The 21938-nt window shown below is 40.4% G+C and overlaps 2 protein-coding genes across 4 annotated transcripts in view; one reads left to right on the top strand and one right to left on the bottom strand.

Moving 5' to 3' along the window:
* ETFDH (electron transfer flavoprotein dehydrogenase) overlaps positions 1-4392 on the top strand; it is a 23298-nt gene extending 18906 nt beyond the window's left edge. For 2 of the 3 annotated variants that reach the window (XM_075751793.1, XM_075751794.1), the window contains exon 13: positions 239-4392. In XM_075751793.1, the coding sequence (XP_075607908.1) occupies positions 239-402 (164 nt within the window). In that variant the 3' untranslated portion in view covers positions 403-4392. The remainder of the gene's footprint in view (positions 1-238) is intronic. The other variant, XM_075751795.1, reaches the window with a different exon arrangement.
* On the bottom strand, positions 1188-14308 carry PPID (peptidylprolyl isomerase D). The gene is made up of 10 exons (XM_075751796.1): positions 13995-14308; positions 11957-12097; positions 11396-11502; positions 9083-9271; positions 8174-8296; positions 6432-6538; positions 4474-4615; positions 2117-2203; positions 1989-2031; positions 1188-1418 (listed from the first exon to the last, which is right to left on the bottom strand). Exons 1-10 carry the CDS (start codon positions 14077-14079, stop codon positions 1330-1332), a joined length of 1113 nt encoding a protein of 370 aa, XP_075607911.1. The 5' UTR covers positions 14080-14308; the 3' UTR covers positions 1188-1329.
* Between the last annotated feature and the right edge of the window lie 7630 nt (positions 14309-21938).

Below are 21938 nucleotides of genomic sequence, written 5' to 3' on the forward strand. Positions count from 1 at the left end.
GCCTACTACTTACTTCAAGCATTCTATCCCCATCCTGCTCCTAGAAGAGGCTTCAAGTGCAGGTCTTAAAATATGTTACATTAACAGTACTCTGACAAAACAACTAGTAAACATGGAAAAAGGCAGGTGAATCACACTAGCAATAGACTTCCCTCATTGTGCTTGCTGGCAAGTAGTAGAGCAAATGTGCAGGGGGAGACTGTTGAGTGAAGTGACAGCTCTCTTTTGCCCTTTGCAGGAGTTTATGAATATATTCCTCTGGAAACAGGAGAAGGATCAAGACTGCAGATAAATGCTCAGAACTGTGTGCACTGCAAAACATGTGACATTAAAGACCCGAGTCAGAACATTAACTGGGTAGTGCCTGAAGGTGGCGGAGGACCAGCTTATAATGGGATGTAAACTGACAGGAAATCTATTCAGCGACTTCTGATCACCAACAGTATTTTATGCTGCAGTGTAATTGAAATACAGCACTGACTTGAATGTTGAAGAGTTTGAGACTAATGTGCCATTCTGAATTTTAGGTATGACTGTTGCATTAAATGGAAAAGTTGGTGCCTTCTAGTTAAACCCTAGCCTTATTTAAACAGGACTTCTTTACAGGAATTGTGTGGCAGGCAGAAGAAAGTTCTTCTCAGGACTGACAAAGGAACTTTGGATCTTGGATTTATTGCTGAAGTTCAGTGATAATAGGAGCCATATCCAGAATCATGGGTATGGTGGAAGAATTTAGTATGTACCCTTGAAAGTATTTTCTTTCTCTATTTGGAGTGATTTACTATGTCATCCTACCTTGCAGTAGGGGAAAAAAAAGCAGTGACAATTTTCTAGACTGGTATATGTGTTACACAGTTTACATCAAAGTTACAGTTAGAATTTTTTTTCCTGATGATAATAGGGAGCCCATCTGCAATAAAACCTGTAAAGCTGTTTAAGAAAAAAGTGTAACATTACACCTTCATTGTCTGTCTACCACCATTTTTATTCCTTACAAGAAATCAGGTCTGCTCTAATAAAAACTCTTAATAGAAACTGCCTAAATTGTCCTGGTGTGAAATCAAGCCTCTTAGGAAGCACTAACTATTAAGCTGTAAAAACACAACCACTACTGTTTCACATATTAGAAACATACCTGAGTCTGAAAATGCAAGTTATTAGAGCTTAAAAAAGAAAATCACTTCACCTTTGAACAGTTTGTCTTTATTATTAGACTGTTGAGTTGTAAACACTGACAACTGCAGTACAGGGCAAATGAAAGAAGCAGCTCCATTTATCCTTGTGCATGAGTTAGTGCATAGATTTAAAAGTTTAGGGGGAAAAAAAAAATCAAGCAAACATTTTAGCATAAGCTGCCTTCTCTTTCTCCTTTTGGGCTTTTATCTTCTGTTTGATTCTGAGTGTTTCCGTCTGGATAGCTGATTAAAAAGAAAATGTGTGATGCAGTTATAATGATCTCTTTTCATTAGGTCTCCTGATATGTCAAGACCAGGTCATGCTGCTGCAACTTACCCACATTATTTTGTTTAACAGAACTGCATTTAATCTTCTATTAGGTCAGATACTAGCAGCAAAAAAAACCATTGTCTCTTACCAGGTGAAACAAAGTAAGGTTACCATGTAGAGGAGGGTGTAGCAACCATAGTATTGGTGCCAACACAGAATTTATGAGCTAAAAATCTTAGCTAGTTAGACCAGGAAATTAAGTTACTAAGAACTCTGTGAGATAGGGAGATGATTCAATAGGCATGCTGTTGACCTACATAAGCAGGTTTCCCAGTGCAACAGAAGCATCACTGCTATATAAAAACAGGTTTTCCACCTCATTCGGCTCTGTGCTCAATACATGAGCATTTAAGCTGTTACAAGCCAGCATTTTAGGCATCACCCTGGTATGACTTCCTACTAAATACTACCCTGGTTACTTTTCTACATTTTAAAAAAAAAAAAAAAGGTAAAGAATTTATAAAGAAAAAGCTTTATTTTACCTTTGTCTTCAGGGGCTATTTCATGAGCCTTTTTAAGATCAGCCTTAAATAAAAGAGAAATACAAATTAATGTTCTGATGAAGTGTTTATAGATTTTTTTTTTTAAAGTGAAATAGTGTGATCATTACCAGTGCCTGATCGAGATCTTTTATTCCGTGCCATCCTTGAGCCCGTCTGTAGAGAGCTTTAGTATTTGCTGGATCTATTTTAAGAGCCTGTAAATTTAATAAAATTGTCACATTAACATGTCATATACTTCACAGCCTCCCATCTCTGCAAATGGCACAGTTCACACCAGCAATCTCCCCAGTTGGTTTGAGGGTAAGCTGTCAAAACATTAACTGTGTAAAAAAGGAATGCTATGTTGTAGCACACTGAATAGCTAGCTAATCAGTTTTAATATCCCCACACCAGAAGTGGCCTTTTGTGAAGGATGACCATACAGGTGGATAACATGGACCTGCTCTTTCTCTCTCTGTTAAGGCAAAGGTATTGCTGCAGGTCAAATTATCCTAACCTTCAATCTCATAGTATAACAACTCTATATTGCAGCTTCTTCCTTCACACCAAAAAAACCTCACATGGCATCCTAAAGAAAACACACGCATTTCCTGTAAAGCTTTTTTCGTGGTGGGCTCGGAAGATACGTACGAGCAATCCATCTCATGCTTCAGGAGCTCTGCCAAGTTCCAGTCATTATGCCTTTTTTGAGCAGAATGGTTTTGCTAATGCGTATATGCCAGCTCTGATATGACAATATCAAAATAGGAAGTACAGTGGCTGGACAAACAGAGTGTTCCATTATTTGATTACTTACATTATTTTTTCAAAGTACCTCAGTTAATTTGGCTAGCTAGGTGTTTTGTTTTCTTGCCTGTGAAGATCATGTTCTTTTTTCTTATTGCAGATAGTTCTATAGTGTGTCTTTTGATTATTTTCAAGACTATGGTTTCTTAGTGATTTGATGAAATTTCTTTGCATGAATGTGTGGCTTTATTAATTTCATTTATTAACTTCAATTTATTAATTACAGATATTAGATGATGCATCCAGATTTTTTTAAATCACTTCAGTATTGGTTCTTGATAAAAAGGAAGTATTACTCTGGGCAGTCATCCTGTCTGCTCTAAAGCCTAGAGCCTCTTCTATGTCAAGAATTAGAAAATTAGGTGTCTGTATCATGTACAACATAGGTAGCACTCCTTGGTTTTAGCTGAACCATTGTGCTTACAGCTATTTTAATGCCAGGTTTGTTTGAACAGGTTCAGCTGTATTTCCTTATTTACACCAAATAATGCATGTATTACAGATTGTTAATTTAAAATGCTTTTGGCCTTAGGAAATCATAAAAGTGAATAGTTTCTCATTAACAATTACCTTCTACTCTGCTAGTTAATCCTAGGAAACTGGTGTTCTCATTAAGACACTGATAACAAGTGTTAAACTGTGTGTGAGACGGAAGCTAATACCTTACAGAAGTCTGTTACAGCTATGGTGTTGCCTTTATCTAACAATTTTGTAATCTTAAAAAAAAGGAAGAGTTTTTTTCTTTTCCTCAGTGGCAAGTATTATGATTAATAATTTCTACATGTAATTCTTACATGCTGTTTCAATTTCTACCATTTTCTAGATGGCAGATATAACATTACACAGTTTCCTTATTTTTTCCCTTTCCTCATCCCTCATTTGTCCATTCTGACTATAAGTTTATGAAAGTTCTCTATGCGGTAATGCCATCAGCAGGCTAGAAAGCAAGCCAGCTCTCTAAAGACCCCTCACACACAGATTAGCCAAGACTCCTGCTTTCAGCATGAAGCCCTAGGAGATGCTGCTCAGAATCCTCTGCTAAAAGTATTCTTTACTCCATTCAAAATTTCACAGTTTTAATGAATTATTTAAAGTTTCCTCAAATGTACTAAATTCAGTCTGTATGCCTATGTCACTTCCTTTTTTTTTTTTCCTTTAATTGTAATTTTTTTCAATATTTCTGTATGTATTGTTTCCTCCTTCCTTCCTATTCACTGGTTTCATTTCACCACTAAGTCAACCTGAAAGGGCTTTAGTTAGAAAAGTCACTTCGGCTATTAAATACAAGACCATCAAATCTAAAAGCAAGTAAAATGTTCTGCTCATACTAGTCTTCCAGAAAGTAGTCTTCTTTCACTGAAGACAGTTTAATTCTTTCTAATGTAAAATTAGCTCTGCATACCAAACTGACAATGACAGTGTGCGGGGTTTTTTTTCTGGCAGTAAGCAACAGCCCTCTTTTAAAGCTTGTTTCTAATGAGTTATTTCAATTTCAAAATCTTCTTAAAAAGCCACATACTGGAAAGTTATTACTAACTTCTCAATCAGCCTTCTACTTTGTTTACTTTCAAATCATAAGCTTGTCAGAAGACTCTTTCTTTAAAAAAAACTTTGTAGTTTCAGTCTCCATTTTCTATACAGGCCAATTGTTAATCAAAATACTAAACATTAAGTTTACCTCTGAACAACTTTCAATGGCTCCCTGCCAATCCGACAATTTTAGTTTACAAGCGCCAATGTTTAAAACACAGGTCAAAGCAACACTCTTTAACTTCGGTTTGTCCACCTCCTCTGCCACTGCTTCAGAAGCTTCTACATACCTGCAGAAAAACAGATTTACAAAGAACATGTATTAGTGTTGCAACTTCCATTTTGTTCTGCCCTTAGCTATCTTTCCACAGATATGTGTGAACTGGCCTCTCCAAACTGGTATTTTTAAAGCAGCTTCAATTCCACTATTACAAATATTTATTAACCTAAATATAAGATGTACCCTGACAAAAAAGATGAACTCACTGGAAAATGTTTTTCTGTAACTCCTATCCCTCCACTATACTAACTGCATGCTTTTTCTTAGACAAATGCACGATTCTAGATGGCATGAAACCATTAGAATTTATCTCAATAACTGTTTATTCTCAAAAAACATGTTGCTTATCTGTGGCAAAAAGTCATCACCACCACTGCACCTTCCAGGTTCATGGAAACTTCATCTCTCCTTCACTCCCCTCGGTAATTTTTTTATTAATGTAGGCATTTATGGCTAAAATCTGAAGCTAACTTTACTTTATAAAGGAGGGTGTTTTATGAGCATTAGTAACTCCACCTTCTTTCCATTGTCTTCCTTCATGACTTTTTTCCTGAACTTCAAAACTGACGCTGGTTTGGGACTAAGCCAAATCATTTACTGAATCTCTGATTGGTAGGCAAACTGTATCTCATTCTTAATTTACAGTGTGCTAATGCTGTCAGTTTTTTATTTCAAGTGGCAAAGGTCTGTTGTGGATATAAAAGTTCTAACTCTTTTAATGGCCTACTAGATAAAACTTATATGGGTTTTATTTAAAAAATAAAAATTATGTGTTCGCATACATTCACATCTTAAGCATGCCATGATTAATGCAGTCTTTGCAGATCAGTGCCTGTGTAAGTCCAAATTTTGCATGCCCTATCTTTTGAGTGTTGCATGCTTTGTATACAGCTTTGGATCACAGAAAGAAGCAATACTTAAAAAGTAAATTAGACGTAGTCCCAGTGATTTTTCCACTTGCCAGGCATCATGCAAAAGATGAAAATCAGAAGAGAGAAAAGGGTAAAAAGCTAAGGAGACTTATAATACAAAACTGTGTTATGTTCAAAACAAACAGAATACACCTGTAATATTTATAAATCACACCAAAACATGAAAGACCACAACCATTCTGGAAAAAAAAAAAAAAAAAAGAGCTTCCAAGTCAAAGAAATCAGTAAGATGAATCATTATTGTTACTGCTAGTTAACCAGTGATTATTAAGAAGGTAGGGATAAGGGTCAGTATAACTTTTAAAAAAAAAAAAGTTTTAGGAGAAACTCATATACATAAAGCAAAAAGCATGGTAAGAAGAAAGGAGCAGTATGGAGACAAAAGCAGAATGACCATGATTTTGAAGGCAAGTCTGAATTACACATGGAGTCAGGATGATGGTATGGAGCCTCAGAAAAATAATAATGAATTATTAAGTGTCATATTTGGGGGTTACTCCCTTGAACTTACCAATTTCCTAAACCTACTTTTTCTCTGATTTCTAAAGGAGTTTCCCCTCCTTTCCTGTCCATTAACTACACTGCATACTTTTGTGCTTTCTTCCCAGTTATGCACCAGCTCAGTGAGAGTATTAAAAAGGGAGCATTTAGTCCGTTCGGAACAATACTTCTTGCCTATTGCTCTTACCCAGCAACGAGTAGAAGATCTACTTGAATAAGTACCTAAAAATCAACCAGATGTTTGAGATTCAAAAGGCTCTTCTTTTTTTTTTTTTTTTTTAATTAATAGAAAAGAGCACAGCAACAGGCACTTTTTAAATGCACATATCATTGCTTGATAGCAATATTAATTTGGGTTACAGAAACTACCTGATTGAATGATGATAGCCTTACCGTAAACTTTTACTATATTTTTTAGCTGCCACTGCCCAATTTTGCGATTTGAAGGAAGTATTTCCTATATTCTTTATGTCTTCTGCTATGGCCACAATCTTGTCAACCTAATAAAATAGATGGAAAATATAAAGCATGAATGTAATTATGAAAGAAGTCTTGATTTACTTAATAGTAGGATCCCATGTCCGTCCTCTTTCAAAAATTATTGTAAAATCTCAGAATAAAAGTATTTCAATTTTAGAAAAATACTAGCTTCAAACCACTCCTATAATATTCTCTATGTAACACAATAGTCTGAAAGATGAAATTCCTAATGGGTTTTCTACAGTATAAAGGGTGAGAAAATACCAGAGACAATATAGCAGTTCAACTCCTTCCCCTAAATGCTGCTACCACACAGAACTATATATAAACGCGTTGACTGTTATTCATAGAAAAGAAAATGTTAACAAAGTATTCAACCAAGACTGCCTTATTCCCAAGAAAAAATTGTCTTCTGCTCTCAAAAACAAAGTCACCTGAAGTCTGCACCCTCTCAAACTAGAAGTTGTATCAACACAATTCTCCTTCTCTCAAAACACTTCAAACACCTATGAAAGGATAAAAAGACAAGTGCCTGTCTTTATCAAATCCATCATTTCTATTTCCAGAATGGCATACATTTCAAGTGTTAAGTTACTTTTCCAGTGGCAATAAACAGTTTATAATTACTGCTGTCTATACCACAGTTGTCTTAAGCTGAGACAAATGTATATATTGCCATTTGTAACACTATCAGTTTACACTTCTACTCTACTAGAATTAATGACCTTGAAAAAAAAAAACAAACTGATCACAACATGAGACCAATGTCACCGTGGTTTCTATACTTAATTTATATGAACAAGTTTAAAGGAGGCAGGCACCTGCCAACTTCAGTTCTGAAGCACAGCAAGTGCTATCCAAAAACATTTTCAGAAGTTGAAGTGCTTCTCAATAGCCAGATAGGAGGAGTTTCTGGTTTCTAGCTGTAATGGTTTTTTTACTATTCTATTTCTAATTCTGTATTTGGAATGTACACGTGCAGCCCCCTTTTTCCCCCTTCTGCCCTGGTTTCAGTGATTCGCAAATCACTGTTTGATTTGCACAGTTTGCCTATTTCACTTTCATGATACCGTAAAAACCTGCAGAAGAGCTGCTTTCACCAGTCTGCTCCCTCTCTCTCAACAAGAAGTGTTCCTTCAGTTTGAACAGCCTCAAAAGCAAACAACTACTGGGAATTGAGAACAACTAGCTCTGATGTAATAAGAATCTTCTAAAAAGGTTGATCCTTTATTATTTCTAGTAAATGAGGCAAAATAATTTTAAGGGTGGGTATTTAAAAAGTTGCACAGAGAAGTGTGTAGGTACAACGTAAGTTAGTCATCTGCAGGATGGCGTTATAGTAATTGCAATTTGTCACTACAGCACAAACAAAAGTAAAAAGAAACAACAGAAAAAAATTAAGTGTAATAACTGTAAGTAATTGTGGTTTTAGTTACTGGGGAATACATCAGCTGCAATTAGAATTGAAAAAATGAGACAGCTATCCCCTCCCCACAGCATTCTCTTTCCTAAAATTGAATGTCACCATTTAATCTGGACCTTGATCAATTCTTAAGAAAAAGGCTTAATGAACATCATCACAGACACCATGTAACTCAGATTACCTACAAGTCTTGCATTCTATAAAATAAGTACCTTAAAAGAAAAATACTTACATCTTTCAAGTCTATATCTGAATCTTCAGGAAAATCTGGATGAACATCTCCAGATCCATCCTGGGGAACAATTCCCCAATCATCTCCTTCCTTTAGCTCTCCACATTCTGCAATGACGCACAACTGAAAAAAAACAAAAGTGTAAATAGAAGTACTGCTTATTAAGACAACTTCCAAAAAAAAAAAAAAAAAAAAGCTGTAACTTCTGAGTGCTCTTTGAAATTCAGTAAAAATGCTTTTTCATCTGTTGTTTGGGTGCATTGATTTCAGAAGCCCATCACATCATTAGCCTATCCCCATCAGAAGGCTTTTATCACAGAAAGTGTTGCCTTCAGAAGAGCAGCATTCCAAGAATACCATACCCATGCTCCACAGAGAGGCTGGAAGAAGAACTGGCAGCAAGCTGAGCTGCAGGAAAACACAAGACATGGAAGTTCTACTACATTAAGATGACAGTTCTTTCTGAAACTGCCAAGTCTTTTAAAGTTAGAGGTATTAGTTTTTCAAACCACCACAAACTGACATGACTTACACCCCAATGGCTTTTCCAGAAATACAACTTCTGATAGAAAATTCGTAAGAATTACATCTCATTTAGATAGGGTTGTGAATTCTACCTTTTAATTTCACCATCCATCCTACACTGCTAACTGTGTATTTCCACCGTGATAAAGGTTTCCACCCCCACAGCTGTGTTGAATAAATCAACTGTTTGTGCAGAGGAAATTTATGACAAAAGAACAAAAGCCTCTTAACAGAGACAGTAAAATGGAAATTAACACTGTTAGTAAAAATAACTGGTTAACATTTAATAGTTCTAAACATTACACCAAGCATTTAGAAGAAATGAATATACATCATATAATGGAAGAATAAACATAATCCCTAAGTGCTTTGGATTTTGCTTACCTTAGCAGGATTTTCTCCTTTTACTTCAACGTTTTCTAGTATTTTAACTACACCCATTCCTTTGATCACTTGGCCAAACACCACATGTTTCCCATCCAGGTGAGAAGTAGGCACCGTTGTAATAAAGAACTGAGAGCCATTAGTACCAGGTCCTGCATTTGCCATGCTCAGCAGCCCTGGTTTATCATGCTGCATTGGGGGGAAAAAAAAATCACAACCAACATATAAAAGGTCTGTTATAAAACCATACATAAGATTCTGTAAGGCAATTATTACTATATATAGCAAGGACAATGTGGTAAACCAGTTACCTACAGTTGGCAACTAATTTTACCTATTGTGGCTGAAGAAGGCAAATGCCTCGCTCTGCATCTTTACTTGCAGCCTAGCAAGCAGAGCCGCATGTGTGACTGGATGCTGTAACATCTGTCTGCTGCTTGTACACTCTATCATCTCCTGCACAGCTGCTGAGTTTAGACAGATCACCTGAGAGATACGTGAAGTTCCTCACTGGATTATTCAAGACCACTGGCCTCAAGAAACAGCAAAACACCACTTAAACCAACTTTAATGTTACAGTGTCAAGATGGGTATGTATTGTTAATTTTATAATGGCTACTCACACAAAGTATGTTGTAGAATTGTGGCTTTTAGGGGACTGTGGTCTTTACTATTTAAAGGTTGGTGGATTGTTGTTTTTTTTTTTAACTCCTTCACTTTCCTGGAGAGATATTTTTATTTTGTTGGGATTTTTCACCATCTAATTATTTTGGCTCATGCTACCAGGCCACAAAATAACAAAAAAAATTATTAAACAGCCCAATGTGAAAAGATATTAGGTTGATCTTGTTTCCCATAAATACTTTTTCCTTCTTTAAAATAAGAATTATCTTGCTCCATCACACATTATTTCATTTTCACTTGTACTGTAAAAAATGTACTTTTTGTATGTGTTGTGAATCTCTTGTTAAACTGGCAAGACATAGTCATTACAGTATTATTCTCCCCAGGTTGATCTGGTTATTAAGTGCAAGGAACTCTGTTTAACGTAAGCCAGTATGTTATACCAAGACACTAGTACATGACTGCAGCATGCAAGCTGTGGTATTCCCAAGAAGCTTGATGCTGTGGGGAGGAGGGGAGGAAAAAAAAAAAAAAAAGAATGTAACAGCACAGAGGGGAGGGGAGCAGAAACTGCTGTAAAGTAGACCTCAGAGCTCAATGGGAGGTTGATTAGTTTGAGACAACAGTCTAAGACAGCTGTATTTAAGCATCTGGTTTGTCCCTATAGTCTCTACAACTTCAAAGAACCTGCTGTTTTGAAAACTCTTTTCCCATACAGTGTTTGGATTTCCACGGTGGCAGGGAGAAGTCCTTGCCTGAGGTGTTCATCCAGTCATACGGTCTGAATCTTTCAACCAGGATTTGGCTCAGGAACTCTGGGAAAAGGTTGTACAGCTGAGAGCTAGAATTGCACCTCGCCAACAGAACGCTACTGGAATAATCTCTCCTACTCCTGCAGAACAGCTCCTTCCTCTCTTCCCACAGCTGGACTGACAAAACTGCTTGTGGGACTGCACTAATGGTTGCTAGTGATGAAATACTGAGCTCCAGTATGTGAGCAGGGGTAGGAATTCCTGCCATCAAAGCCAGCATCTCTTAAAATGACATCCTCAAATTGAGATCTTTGCATATTCAAAAACTTGCTTTGCTCACAGCACATTTTTCCAACATTTTGGGTAAAAAAAAAGCCATTCATAAACAGCCTTTTACTTTTCCTATCATTGAAAATAACTGCAGTACGGAAAATGCTTTCTTTTAAATTTTCCTTTGGATTAATTCTGCAATCTACCATGAGTTCCCCACTTCTGAAATAAGAAAGGTACTTCCTACATCTAATCTTATGAATGTTAGTAGTATATGAAAAAAAAAATCCATTTAATGCTAATATGCTATATATACTTCAGAGTGACAAAATTTGCCACTCTTTTAAAATAATATCCTTACTTCAGTGAGAACTAAAGTAGTGTTTCAAATGAATTTCTGATGGTGCAATTAAAAAGAAAATTTAAACTGCAGTTATCTTTGTCTTAATGAGGTTGACCTCATTTTGGATGTATTCATACACGTATTTGTTCTGTATTCAACAAAGACTTTAAGGACAAACCAGTTTGGGGATTTTTTGCCACATTCTTTCCACTGCTTAAAAATATGTTAACCTTGGACTAAAGAGCACTGATTCTGAACTTGTAGAAAAATTAAAATTGCTGAAACTTCAAAAACTGAATACAATTAGTATTTTCAATAGAGTACCTTATAATGAAAGTTTTCATCTTCAAATTTTTCACCATATATACTTTCTCCACCTGTGCCATTTTGGTTTGAGAAATCCCCACCCTGGACCATGAATTGCTTAATAACTGTAAAATAAAATAATTACAAAATATAGCAGCAAGGCGGGAAAGGCAGAAAGAAAAGCAATTCAGAGATGAAGAGCAATCCCTGTCACCCAGCACTTGCACCTAAAGATGCGAAAACCACCTTTTATTTATCAAGTCTCCCCTAAATACTCCTTTTCAGTTAAGTGGACATCACTTGATATTTAATCCTTTACCTGAAATCCATTTCAACCTATTCACAACTCATAGCAAACTAGTTTTACTATTACCAACTTACTAGTAAATTTATAGTTTACTGTTGCTAACGCATGGTTAAAACATCTAGTCACTAGCAGGATCAAAAAGTCAAAAACTTACTTTCAGTCAAGTTATTTCTTAAACAAGTGCTCCAAAATATTATTTAACATTATTTCAAACACTGATAATGGAGGACTTCTGTTACCAACAGGAAACCAGAGGATTTCATAGAACTTACTTCTGTGGAAAGGACATCCTTTATAATGGAGAGGTTTTCCAGTGGTAGGCCCTGTTCCTTTCTCCCCTGTACATAACGCACGGAAATTTTCAGCAGTTTTAGGTACAACGTCAGCAAATAATTCAAAGACAATGCGTCCAACTGAAATGACAAAGAGAGAATGCGACATACTTTTAAGTTCCGTCCTTAGCATGGTCATGTGTTGAGCATTATAGGACAAAGGAAATTAATGTTTCAGACTTGATTACTTTTATTTAGATTACTGTTAAATTTACATTTTGGTGTTATTCCACGGCAATTGCTGGCAGAGTGACATTAGGTTTTCAGCAAGGTTATTACCAACAATGAATTCCTATCAAGAATAATTTAGGGGAATAAAGACAGATTCTGCCAAAAACAACCAAAAATTCCAAAGGCATTTTCTGCCAAAAAACCGTGCATGGGAAATCACAGGCACACATATTAAAGCCAAATTATGTATTTTAATGTGCATACTTATTTTATGTCTATTTTAACATAGATATGTAGTTTGTTCAATCAAAAATAGATACAATAAAAAAGACTGGTTTGTGGAGACTTTTATTGGCTTTATTTGGCTTATGCCAAGCATGTACACTGACCTTACTCCTCATTCTCTTAAACTCCAATTTTACTAAGACACAGTAATACTTAACATGCTTATGAATTATGGTTATTTACAGTTACAGATGCTACAAACAATTGTTAAATCCAAAAATGTACATGTTTTAACCAAAAGAAGTGAAACCTGACTAGCTAACAGATCCTGTAACAGTCGATAAATGGATTCTGTGTCAAATTCTCATCTTTTCACAAACTGGCTTCTCGGAGAGCTATTCCTCGCTCCTAGCAGCCGCCATCAGTTGATGCTCCTGTTTTCTCATCAGCCTCACAGTCAATTAGTTAACATAACTCCACTCTACCGGAAGCTAAATGTAAATATATTAATTCTAATTAATACAGGAATGAAAACAAATTAGACAACTGAAAGTCAATAAAAGGCAAATCATCTTACAGACTTTCTTCTTTTATTCTTTTGAGTAGCAGAATGAATAAATGAGAGGCAACATCTTGACACAAAGGCAGCATCTATCTTCACCCAAGCAAATTTGGAAAACCTACGCTTTCAAATATTACCCCAGCTTCCACGTTGCTGTTTTCTTATTTCCATTTTGACCGTTTGCCCAGATTCTCAAATGACCTCTGGCAACACTGGCGATGCCAAGAGCATGACTGGGACCACCTGTTTGCCCGCGCTTTTACCTCCGGAGCCCACCACGGCCCAGGACAGCTCCGGCCGGCCGCGGCAGCAGCCAGGTAAGGCCCGGAGCACGTCCCCAGGACATGGCGCGGGGGACATGGCGCGGGGGGCCACGGCTCGCAGGCAGGTGTCACAGCCTGACAAGTGAGTCGCCCTGATGGAGGCCGAGCTGGGCACACCGACAGCATGTGGCAGTACGTGCGTAGGCGCAGGCCGCTGCCATAGGTACGCCGGGGACATATATGGCAGGGTGAGGCTGTAAAGGGAACGTGTCGCAGGGGGTCACTGATGGCGGTATAGGCTCCCCTGCATCGCCCACGAGTACTTCCCTCGCCTGGGAAGCCACGGGGGATGGGGTGGCTATGCAGCCATGTTGCCTTTTTATTTCCTCGGGCCTGTTCATTCTGGCGGGGAAGCCTCAGCAGGAGGCCCCTTCCGGCCCCACAGGCCGCCCGTTCGCGGCGGGGCCACGTTTCTCCTCCTCCCCGGGGCGGCGTGTTTGTGCTCGCAGCCCGCGGGGACAGCGCCCGGCCCGGCGCCACCGGAGCCCAACCGTCCCTCCCCTCTGCGAACGTTCCGCCCCGAGGCCCGGCCCGGCCCGGGGACGAGCCGCGCCGCTCCCGCCCGCTCCCCGCCGCCCGGCCCGGGCCCCGCACGTTCCGCACACGGGTGCCCCGGCCCTCCCGCCCGGCCCCGGCCCCACCGCGCGGATCTGGCCCGGATCCCCGCCGCGACGGCCCCTTCCCGCCCCCTCCCCACCTCGCTCGCCCCCGATGTCCACATCGAAGAAGGCGCGGGGGTTGCAGGGCTTGCTGGGCCGGGCGAGAGGGGACGGGTGCGACATATCGCAGCTGCCCCCTGCCGCGGTGGCTCCGCCTGCTCGGCCGCCCGCGATTCCGGCGGCCGCGGGGTCGGGGCCGCTCCCCGCTCCTCCCACCAGCGGGGCGGGGGGTGGCGGAGCGGGCCGTGTCCGCCGAGGGGCGGGAAGCCTGTCCCCGAGTTAATGGCGGCGTGGGCAGTCGCTGCGAGGCGAGGCTGAGGCAGCGTGGCCAGGCTGGGCGCCTCGGCCGGCGGCGCTGGGCGGGGGGGGGGGGCGGCTGCGCCGCGGGCGCCTCTCGGTGCTGCCGGCGTGGCCCCGCACCGCTCTCCGAGGCGCCGGGCGGAAGGGCCGCCCGCGGTGGCGGCCTGCGGGGTACGGGGTGCCGCACGGCGGAGCCACGGTCCCGCAAATGGCCTGCGGGAAAGGTCTGCCTCTGCGTCCCGCCTGGAAGCAGCCCTCAATGACTTGGAGATAATCTGCCAAGAAACCACGTTTCTTTCTTGAGGATATAAACACACGCAGGAGGCCTGGAAAGGGCGGGCAAGGAGAGGGATTTTTGATTTTGCCAGGCTTTCTGTTTTATGAGAGAAACGCAGGCTTTGTGAAAAGCTGTGACCCATGGAAAAGTCGGCAAATTGTCAGAAGTGACTGTCACCACATAAATGTTTAGAAACACTGAATAACTCCAGTCTTACTACAGTCTGAAAGCAAAATGTGTTTCTTCCCAAAGTATGAGTATCACGATAATTGCTCCAAGGCAAACAGTCTCTTTCAGCCACTTGTGTTGACCAAGGGATGTGAATGCTATCAACAAACTGCTGGGGCTCCTCAAGGTGCCGAATTCCCAAGCGGATGAACGGTCAGCACGGCCACATCCCATGCTCACTGGCATTACGAAGGCAAGGTATGTGTTGAGGCAAAAACAGAAGGGGCAGAAGGGTTCTCACGAACTTACGTCCTTCTGGGAATGCTGCTGATCAAAATGAGCCTCTCTAGTCCTTTGACTTCCCTAATCCATCCCAGAAATCTCTACATTCATTCTTTGATTCATTGTATCATCCAAAGGCTTTCTCCTCTAATTCATGTCATCTTTATAGGTTTGGACTTGAGCTTCACCAAGCTGGTTTTCATCTCTCTCTCAGTATGTTCTCAATATTAGACGTGTCAGAGGGCAGTTGTAATTCCCAAATTGAAAGAAAAGATGAAGCAGCATTGATATTAATAACATTGCAGTCCATATACTGCATCGTGATCATTCCCACAGCCTTTGTACAGATGTTGGAGAGAAGAGGTGATCAGCACCAAGTGCTGTTGCATATTAACATCTGGGAATCCTTAACAGAAGGAAAAGCCATCTGCTACCATCTGGGAACACTCAGTGAGGAATCAGTGGAACCATGCTAAGGCATTTCTCTCTCTGAGCCAGGTCATGCAGCTGTGTCAGGGATTTCACATGCTCCACAATGTCAAAGGCCACCAGAGCTTTGAGTCATCAGTAAGTCACCAGGCATCTGGCCATGGATGCTGGCTGAGATATTTTTATCATTACGCTTAGCACAGGTGAGGTGCAGTGGTGTGGAAGTGATCTCAGTGAAGCAGTTGCTAGCCAAGCCAGTACAGTCTAGAAGCGATTTCTTTAGCAGACATGGGAGTAAAGTGTGTTTTGGTGGTGTGTGTCCCCTGCAAGAGCTGTTGGCAGCTTCCTCTCAAGAAGAAGCAGTGATTCATTCTTCCAGGAGCAGACTGACGCACTCCCTGCAGTTTTTTTTTCTGGCCAAATTGGAATAGTCTAGATTCTAGATTAGTAATTCATATTGCAGTAGTTGCTCAGAAGTCCTTATGTGCAAGGTACTTCAGAGGTACAAAGAAAGAGGCAATTCCTGTGCTAATTTGCAGATGTGAGCTGAACAAGAGAGAAATTAAGCAACTTTCTCAGTGTCAGTTGTAGATTCTGGAAAATATGTGAGCTGAATGAATCTCTCTCAAGCATTGCAGTAGCATAATTACTACACATTAATTTATAGTCATTGACAGATCGTAAAAAACAAATATAGTGTGACTTCTGTCAATAATTTACTGGGTGATTTAATGTTCAAATTAATGTGTTAAGCTGTACACTAAATTGATAGATAAATAATCTCTTTCAAAGTCAGACTTACTTTATAAAGTCCTCTAAAATCTCTGTTTTCAAGCAGTAAAATTGCCTTTGAGATCCTCTAATGCTTCATGATCTTGTAATTTAAAAATATTTCCTATCACCAAAATATTTCCTATATTTACTTATCTGTTAAATGTTTTAATTCAGATACTTATTTTTCTGCACATACAGCTTTGGCTCCCCAGTAAAATTAGTTTGAATATTATTATTATTAAATAAATATGTGTTGGGAGTGCTAAAAACTTGAAGCCATTGGCTTGAAGTACAGGTCTCCACCAAGTACATCATACTTGCTGCAGTATGACATTCCAGTCTAATTGAACTCAAGATCAGCCAAAGGGCTGTGGATCTTATGTGTCCAACCAGTTATAGAATCTTGGGTTTTACCTCTTCTTCCCACCCTGACTAAAAAAGCTATCATTGATAAATGCATAGAAATACATATATCATTCTAAAACTTGTACTCTGATGGAAGACCCAATAAGCAAATTTATTTCATAACCATTCTAGCCTGTCAAATAGCATTCACAAAAGAATAAACTATAAAATAAAGATTATTTATAATTGTTGCTGATTGTGTAAGATGGGCAAATATTTATATTTTCAGACTAGGATTTTTTGCTTTTTTTTTATTTTTCTTGCTTCTTGTTTCACCTTTAAGTCTGTATTTCGCACTGCAAAGAAAACAGAAGCTTAAACATGTACGTTCCACCAGAAGGTAAGCGCTTTGGCTCAGTGCAGAACTGCCTTTTCTAAGGATATTAAAAGCCGTTCTGGTTTGTAAAGGAGTAATCGTATGTTTGTGGGTTTTTCACTGGACTGAATTGTAGCTTCAGAATAGAGTCCAAGCGACTGAAACACATACCTCATCAGCTTTTCAGAAAAGCTGTCAAGAAACTTCCAATATGCAATTTTTTTGGTAACAGGCTTGGTGAGGATGCTTTCACTGCCTGCTGTGAAATGGAGCAGCCACTCAGCCTTTCCTCTGCCGTGTGACACACGGGGTACATCATGTGCTATTCCCATGTGACCTGGCACATCAAGCATGTCACCTACATGACAGAGACATGGGACAGGAGAGGGAGACATAAATCTGTTTTGTCATCATCAGGCTTATTGTTCTCCATCTGCACCAAGTCTTTTTCTGCGTAAAGCTGAATAAAGAGGTCCCAGATTAAACCCACACTGAGCTGTTACTGACTCTGAACTGATTCCTCTAAGCTGAATTAAAATGCCATGTTTAACAATGAAAGAACCATATGTTCTTGTCTCAGGATGTTTTAAAAAGAAAATTGTCTACACAGAGCTGACATAATATGACAGAATTGAAAGAAAAGTCATGCATTTACTCATCACTAGTTTTCAGGTACGCTGATCACTAAAGAAATGGTTTAGCTAAGAACCAAGCAAAAATAAGCAGACTTTTTAGCTATATATTTTAGATGTGCTTAGAGCATGTTTTAGAGGCAAATAACCAGAGTAGCATTTAGGACCTCGGGACATGAGGAGGCCTGGCAGAGAGTGCCTACGACTTCTGATAACAGGACAAGCCATGGCTTGCGAGGAGGAGAGGCCCAAAGTGTTAGCTAGCCTCTGGCCGCTGTTGCCGCAGTGCTGAAGTGGGACGTCAGTTTTGTTGCTAAATTCCTGCCCTCACTTTTGATACAAATTTATGTCCTGTATATTACTGCAACTTCATGTAAATGTATAATGCTGTTTATCATAGTTTTCACCAAAAGGTATTAAAATATCAATCATGATGACTGTATTCTTTTTTTATATAGAAAGCCTTTTTGGTCTGCATCTAACGTGGGTAGGATGGAGTCCAAGGTGAACTACATCAGCATGGATTTAAAGACAAGATTGCAACCAGCAAGTGGGAAATCCCACAATAGATTTTGCCGTTGAAAACCTGGGACATATGGATTTCCAACTCGGCTTTGGATGGAGTCCTGGTCTGAAGGCTTAGAAATACAATCTACCAATGCTAACAACTCTGTTATAGAGGGGAACCAAACCAGGTTCTAAACAAGCATCTGAACATTCACAGGTACGTACATCTTCAGGCTCTTCTGGAGGAAAAAGTAGTGTACCTTTGCTTTAGGAATTTGACAAGATATGTAAGTTAACAGTAGTGACTTCAGAGGACTCTAAATACCTATTATCTTCACACAGTCCAATCCTCACCATATTACTCGATATTTATATTGTGGTGATTAAAAGAAGACACCCCTTATCTGGCCTTTCTCTCTATTTTTCACACCAGAGACTATTGAAAATCAAATGTTTCATTACATACATCAATACTTCCCAGTATTTTTGAAACAAATAATTTAATATTTCCCTTTAAACTGTCTTTCTTTTTCCACTGACTGTATCTTCTATGCAAAAAGAGAGTGAAACTGCTTAGCTATATTAAGGCAGCACGTTTGTGGCACTGTTCAGGGGCCAGGAAAAGTTGCTGCAGCAACAGCGCAATTTATGTAACGCTCCCTTCAGTGAAGGATGAGTAAGCTGGTTTGCAGGGGGCTGCAATCCCAAGCTCTCCCGTTCTTTCAGTTTCTGTCCCTGTTTGCAAAGTGGAATACATTTTATAAGAGGCTTTAATATTCTCTGTGGAGAGTAATTTAAGACTTACTGTGCTAAATAGTAATAATAACAGTATGGAGAGAGAATAATTCTAGACATTTCTTGATACCACATTTTACTTGGCACGTTTGAAGTGGCAATAAAGGTCAGTTTTTATTTATTTTACAGAATCCAGAATATCACTGATACATTGCAAAGTGTAGCAAGACTTGCTGTGTTCCTGTAACTTAGACAGCATGCATCACTACACTAAGCAGTAAGTTAACTAGCATCCTGGATTAACAAACTTTTTGTTAAATCTTCAGAGCTTACCTGTTCCGGCCTCTGGCTTCTTTTTGTGGTTCCTCCAAAGCCTAGTTCCGATAACAGAGGTTTAGGAGCATTTTGGACTTGTGCATTCAGGACTGAGCAGGGTGGAAGGGGAGCAGCCATAAGAGAGCTCAGTTTCATCCAGGTCTAAGTGACGGGGAGACAAAGCGTGGCTTAGGAGACTTGGCTTTTAACCCAGCCTGTCCTGGCTGTAAAAGCTTGTTCCTACATTCTCAGGAGAGAATCTTCAGAGAGATTGATGCTCTATGAAACGTATAAATACTTATCCAAGCATTCAGCTATTCCAGGATGTGAATGATCCTTTTTATGTATTGACAACATTCTAACCAAGTCCCATGTATTGCTACATCAAGAATCTGGCTCCTTTTGTGATTGAAGTTTCATCAATTACATTGTCTTTCTCTGCACACAAAGAGTTTGACCCTTAGTTAGAATATTACAAATAAGGTTTTGATTCTCATATGCCACATTTTTATTTCCTGTATTTCTTCGAAGAGTGAGGGCTGTAGACACACTGTCTTGCTGTAAATGGTCTCTGCTTGAGAGATGGTATGGCTTTTTTCTTTACATCTGCTCATATTTTGCACTCATGGCTTAGTGAAAAAGCACCACGTTTGCTTTGCCAGGTGTTCTTTCTAGCCAAACTCTGTTTGGGGTGGGACAGCGCATACTGACCATGAAAGTTGTTTTATAATCCTTTGCTGATTCTGCTGTGTTTCCCCCATTATTTTTTTCAGAAATAACCTTCAGAACACTAGTGTCCTAATGTTTTGTTATCATTTTCAGATCGTAGTGACTGTCACACATGTTAACAGAAAATATTGAGAACTAATTTTGCACTGAGCATCAGCCAACGTGTAGGGTGCATTTACACTGCTGTTTTTGCTTTGTCTTTTTTGCATTTTTGTCTTGCTTCTCATTTTGGAGAGGCATCTGGGCATACAAGTGAATCATTTTCAGATGAAACTAAACCAAATGTTTTTCAGAAACACATTAATTGAGCTCCAACCACTGACACTCATCCTGCTGACGGGGCCAGATTACGACTAGTCCAAAATAAAACCCTGTAAAATGTTTGTAAAATGTTTGTGATGTGGACATGAGGCTCTGTAAGACAACTGGTTAGCCTATGATTCTGCCCCCACTGGTCAGCACCACTTGCTAACGCAGGCGTGGCAGCCATGGTGTTTGCAACTTTAGGTTCCTCAAGACTGTTCTTTGAGAAATACAGTCCAGTGCTTATTTCTGGAGCTGGACGCCTAGGTTCTCATTTGCATTGATTGCTATGTCAGGCATGATGTCTTTCATCTTGTCCAGCCACACCCTGCTATTCACTTCCCTTTCCGTGTACTATCATCACTGTACCCTTACTTTTCTGTCCTTCAGCTTCGGTTGAGTGGATTGACCTTAATGACTGGGGGCATTTGGTGATGATCGCAGAAGTAAAGAATGAAAAGCGATAAGAACATCCAAGCTGAAAGATTTACGTTGGGTATTCAGTCTCGCAGATGAAGTGGTTGAGAGCCTTCAAAACGGTGATCCCTTCTGAGAACGGACCTCCAGACAGGGTCAGCTGAGCATTACGAAATTCAATCTGATGTTATAGAGGGAGCAGCTGATCATCAGGCCAGCAGAAAGATATCTCTTGATTTTTATTTTAAAGAGAAATCAGCTTCTCCAGCCACTGCAAGGCTGGCTTCGAAGCATCAGCATGTCCTCCACCTCTTCTGCCACTACTGGACGTTGAGTTTGCAGTCAGCTATTGTAATGATTGCCATTCCCCATGTCTCATCTCCAAGTTTCCTGAAAAGAGTAGGAAGCTATCGTGATTCTGATGGTTTTGTTGGTTTGGGGTTTTTTTTTGCTGCACCACACTGTGCAGCTACCTGGCTGGTTAAAAAGGAGCATTTGAAGTTGTGTTCGCTTGGTGGGTGCGTGGTAGTGTCATCCTGCTGCTGCGCAAAACCACGCACACAACCCTTTCCCCCAGACTGAACAAACAAACATAAAGCTCCAAGTGACCCCCAAATGCAGCAGCATTATATAATTATTTTGTGAATGAAATAGGTTAATTAGAGAGAAACGAGTGAAAATAGGCACTGTCTCAGCAGAGCTGCCTTCCCGCATAAACGTCCTCACTTGCCTGGCCAAAGACTGACGTCAAAGTTCAGATTCCCAAAGGGAATCGCACTACTTGCGTGATTTTATGCCAGGGGGGTCTCTCCGTTGCAGAGACCAGGACTAGAAAAAACATCAGATTAAAACTTTCCCGGACTGGTGACTGGTATTTGTGCGTGGAGCAAAATGAGGGACGTGAGCTCCCGAAAAGCCACTGAAGTCCAGCCGGGCCGTGCGCTGCGCCAGCGTGAGGCAGGAGGGGACGATGCCGCGGCCGACGCTGACGCCGCCGTGCTTGGCCCTTGTGGCACGGGGGGTGGTTTGTTCACACTTGCTTCAGCGCCCACAAATGTGGCTGTAGATCACAAATACGTGATTTGCACATATGCGTATACAGGGGAGGCGTGTGTATGCGTGTACGCGTGTGCGTATGCACACATAAACCCATAGAGAAACGTATCGTGAAATACACATTAGAAATATACATGCGCATGCTTCTTACTATGTCACGCAGGTACAATGGCTGTGCCGACCCACCCGCGCCGCGTGGAGCTGCACACCCCCACGGGCACACAGGCTGCCCAAGGCCACGCGGAAGCCCACGCCCCTCTGCCCCGCCCCCCGCCAGGTCCCCAACGGCCACCGCCCAGCGCGGGGCAGGCCCGTGGCCCTTTAAGCCTGCCTCCAC

This window comes from Balearica regulorum, chromosome 4 (genome assembly GCF_011004875.1).
Source record: "Balearica regulorum gibbericeps isolate bBalReg1 chromosome 4, bBalReg1.pri, whole genome shotgun sequence".
Taxonomy (NCBI): domain Eukaryota; kingdom Metazoa; phylum Chordata; class Aves; order Gruiformes; family Gruidae; genus Balearica; species Balearica regulorum.

Excerpts from the sequence above, each read along its gene's own strand:
- PPID (XM_075751796.1), bottom strand. The coding sequence starts at position 14,079 with ATGTCGCACCCGTCCCCTCTCGCCCGGCCCAGCAAGCCCTGCAACCCC. Across the intron at positions 9,272-11,395 it reads ATGAAAACTTTCATTATAAG|CATGATAAACCAGGGCTGCT; the intron begins GTACTCTATTGA and ends CCCCCAATGCAG. Across the intron at positions 2,032-2,116 it reads AAGATCTCGATCAGGCACTG|GCTGATCTTAAAAAGGCTCA; the intron begins GTAATGATCACA and ends CTTTTATTTAAG.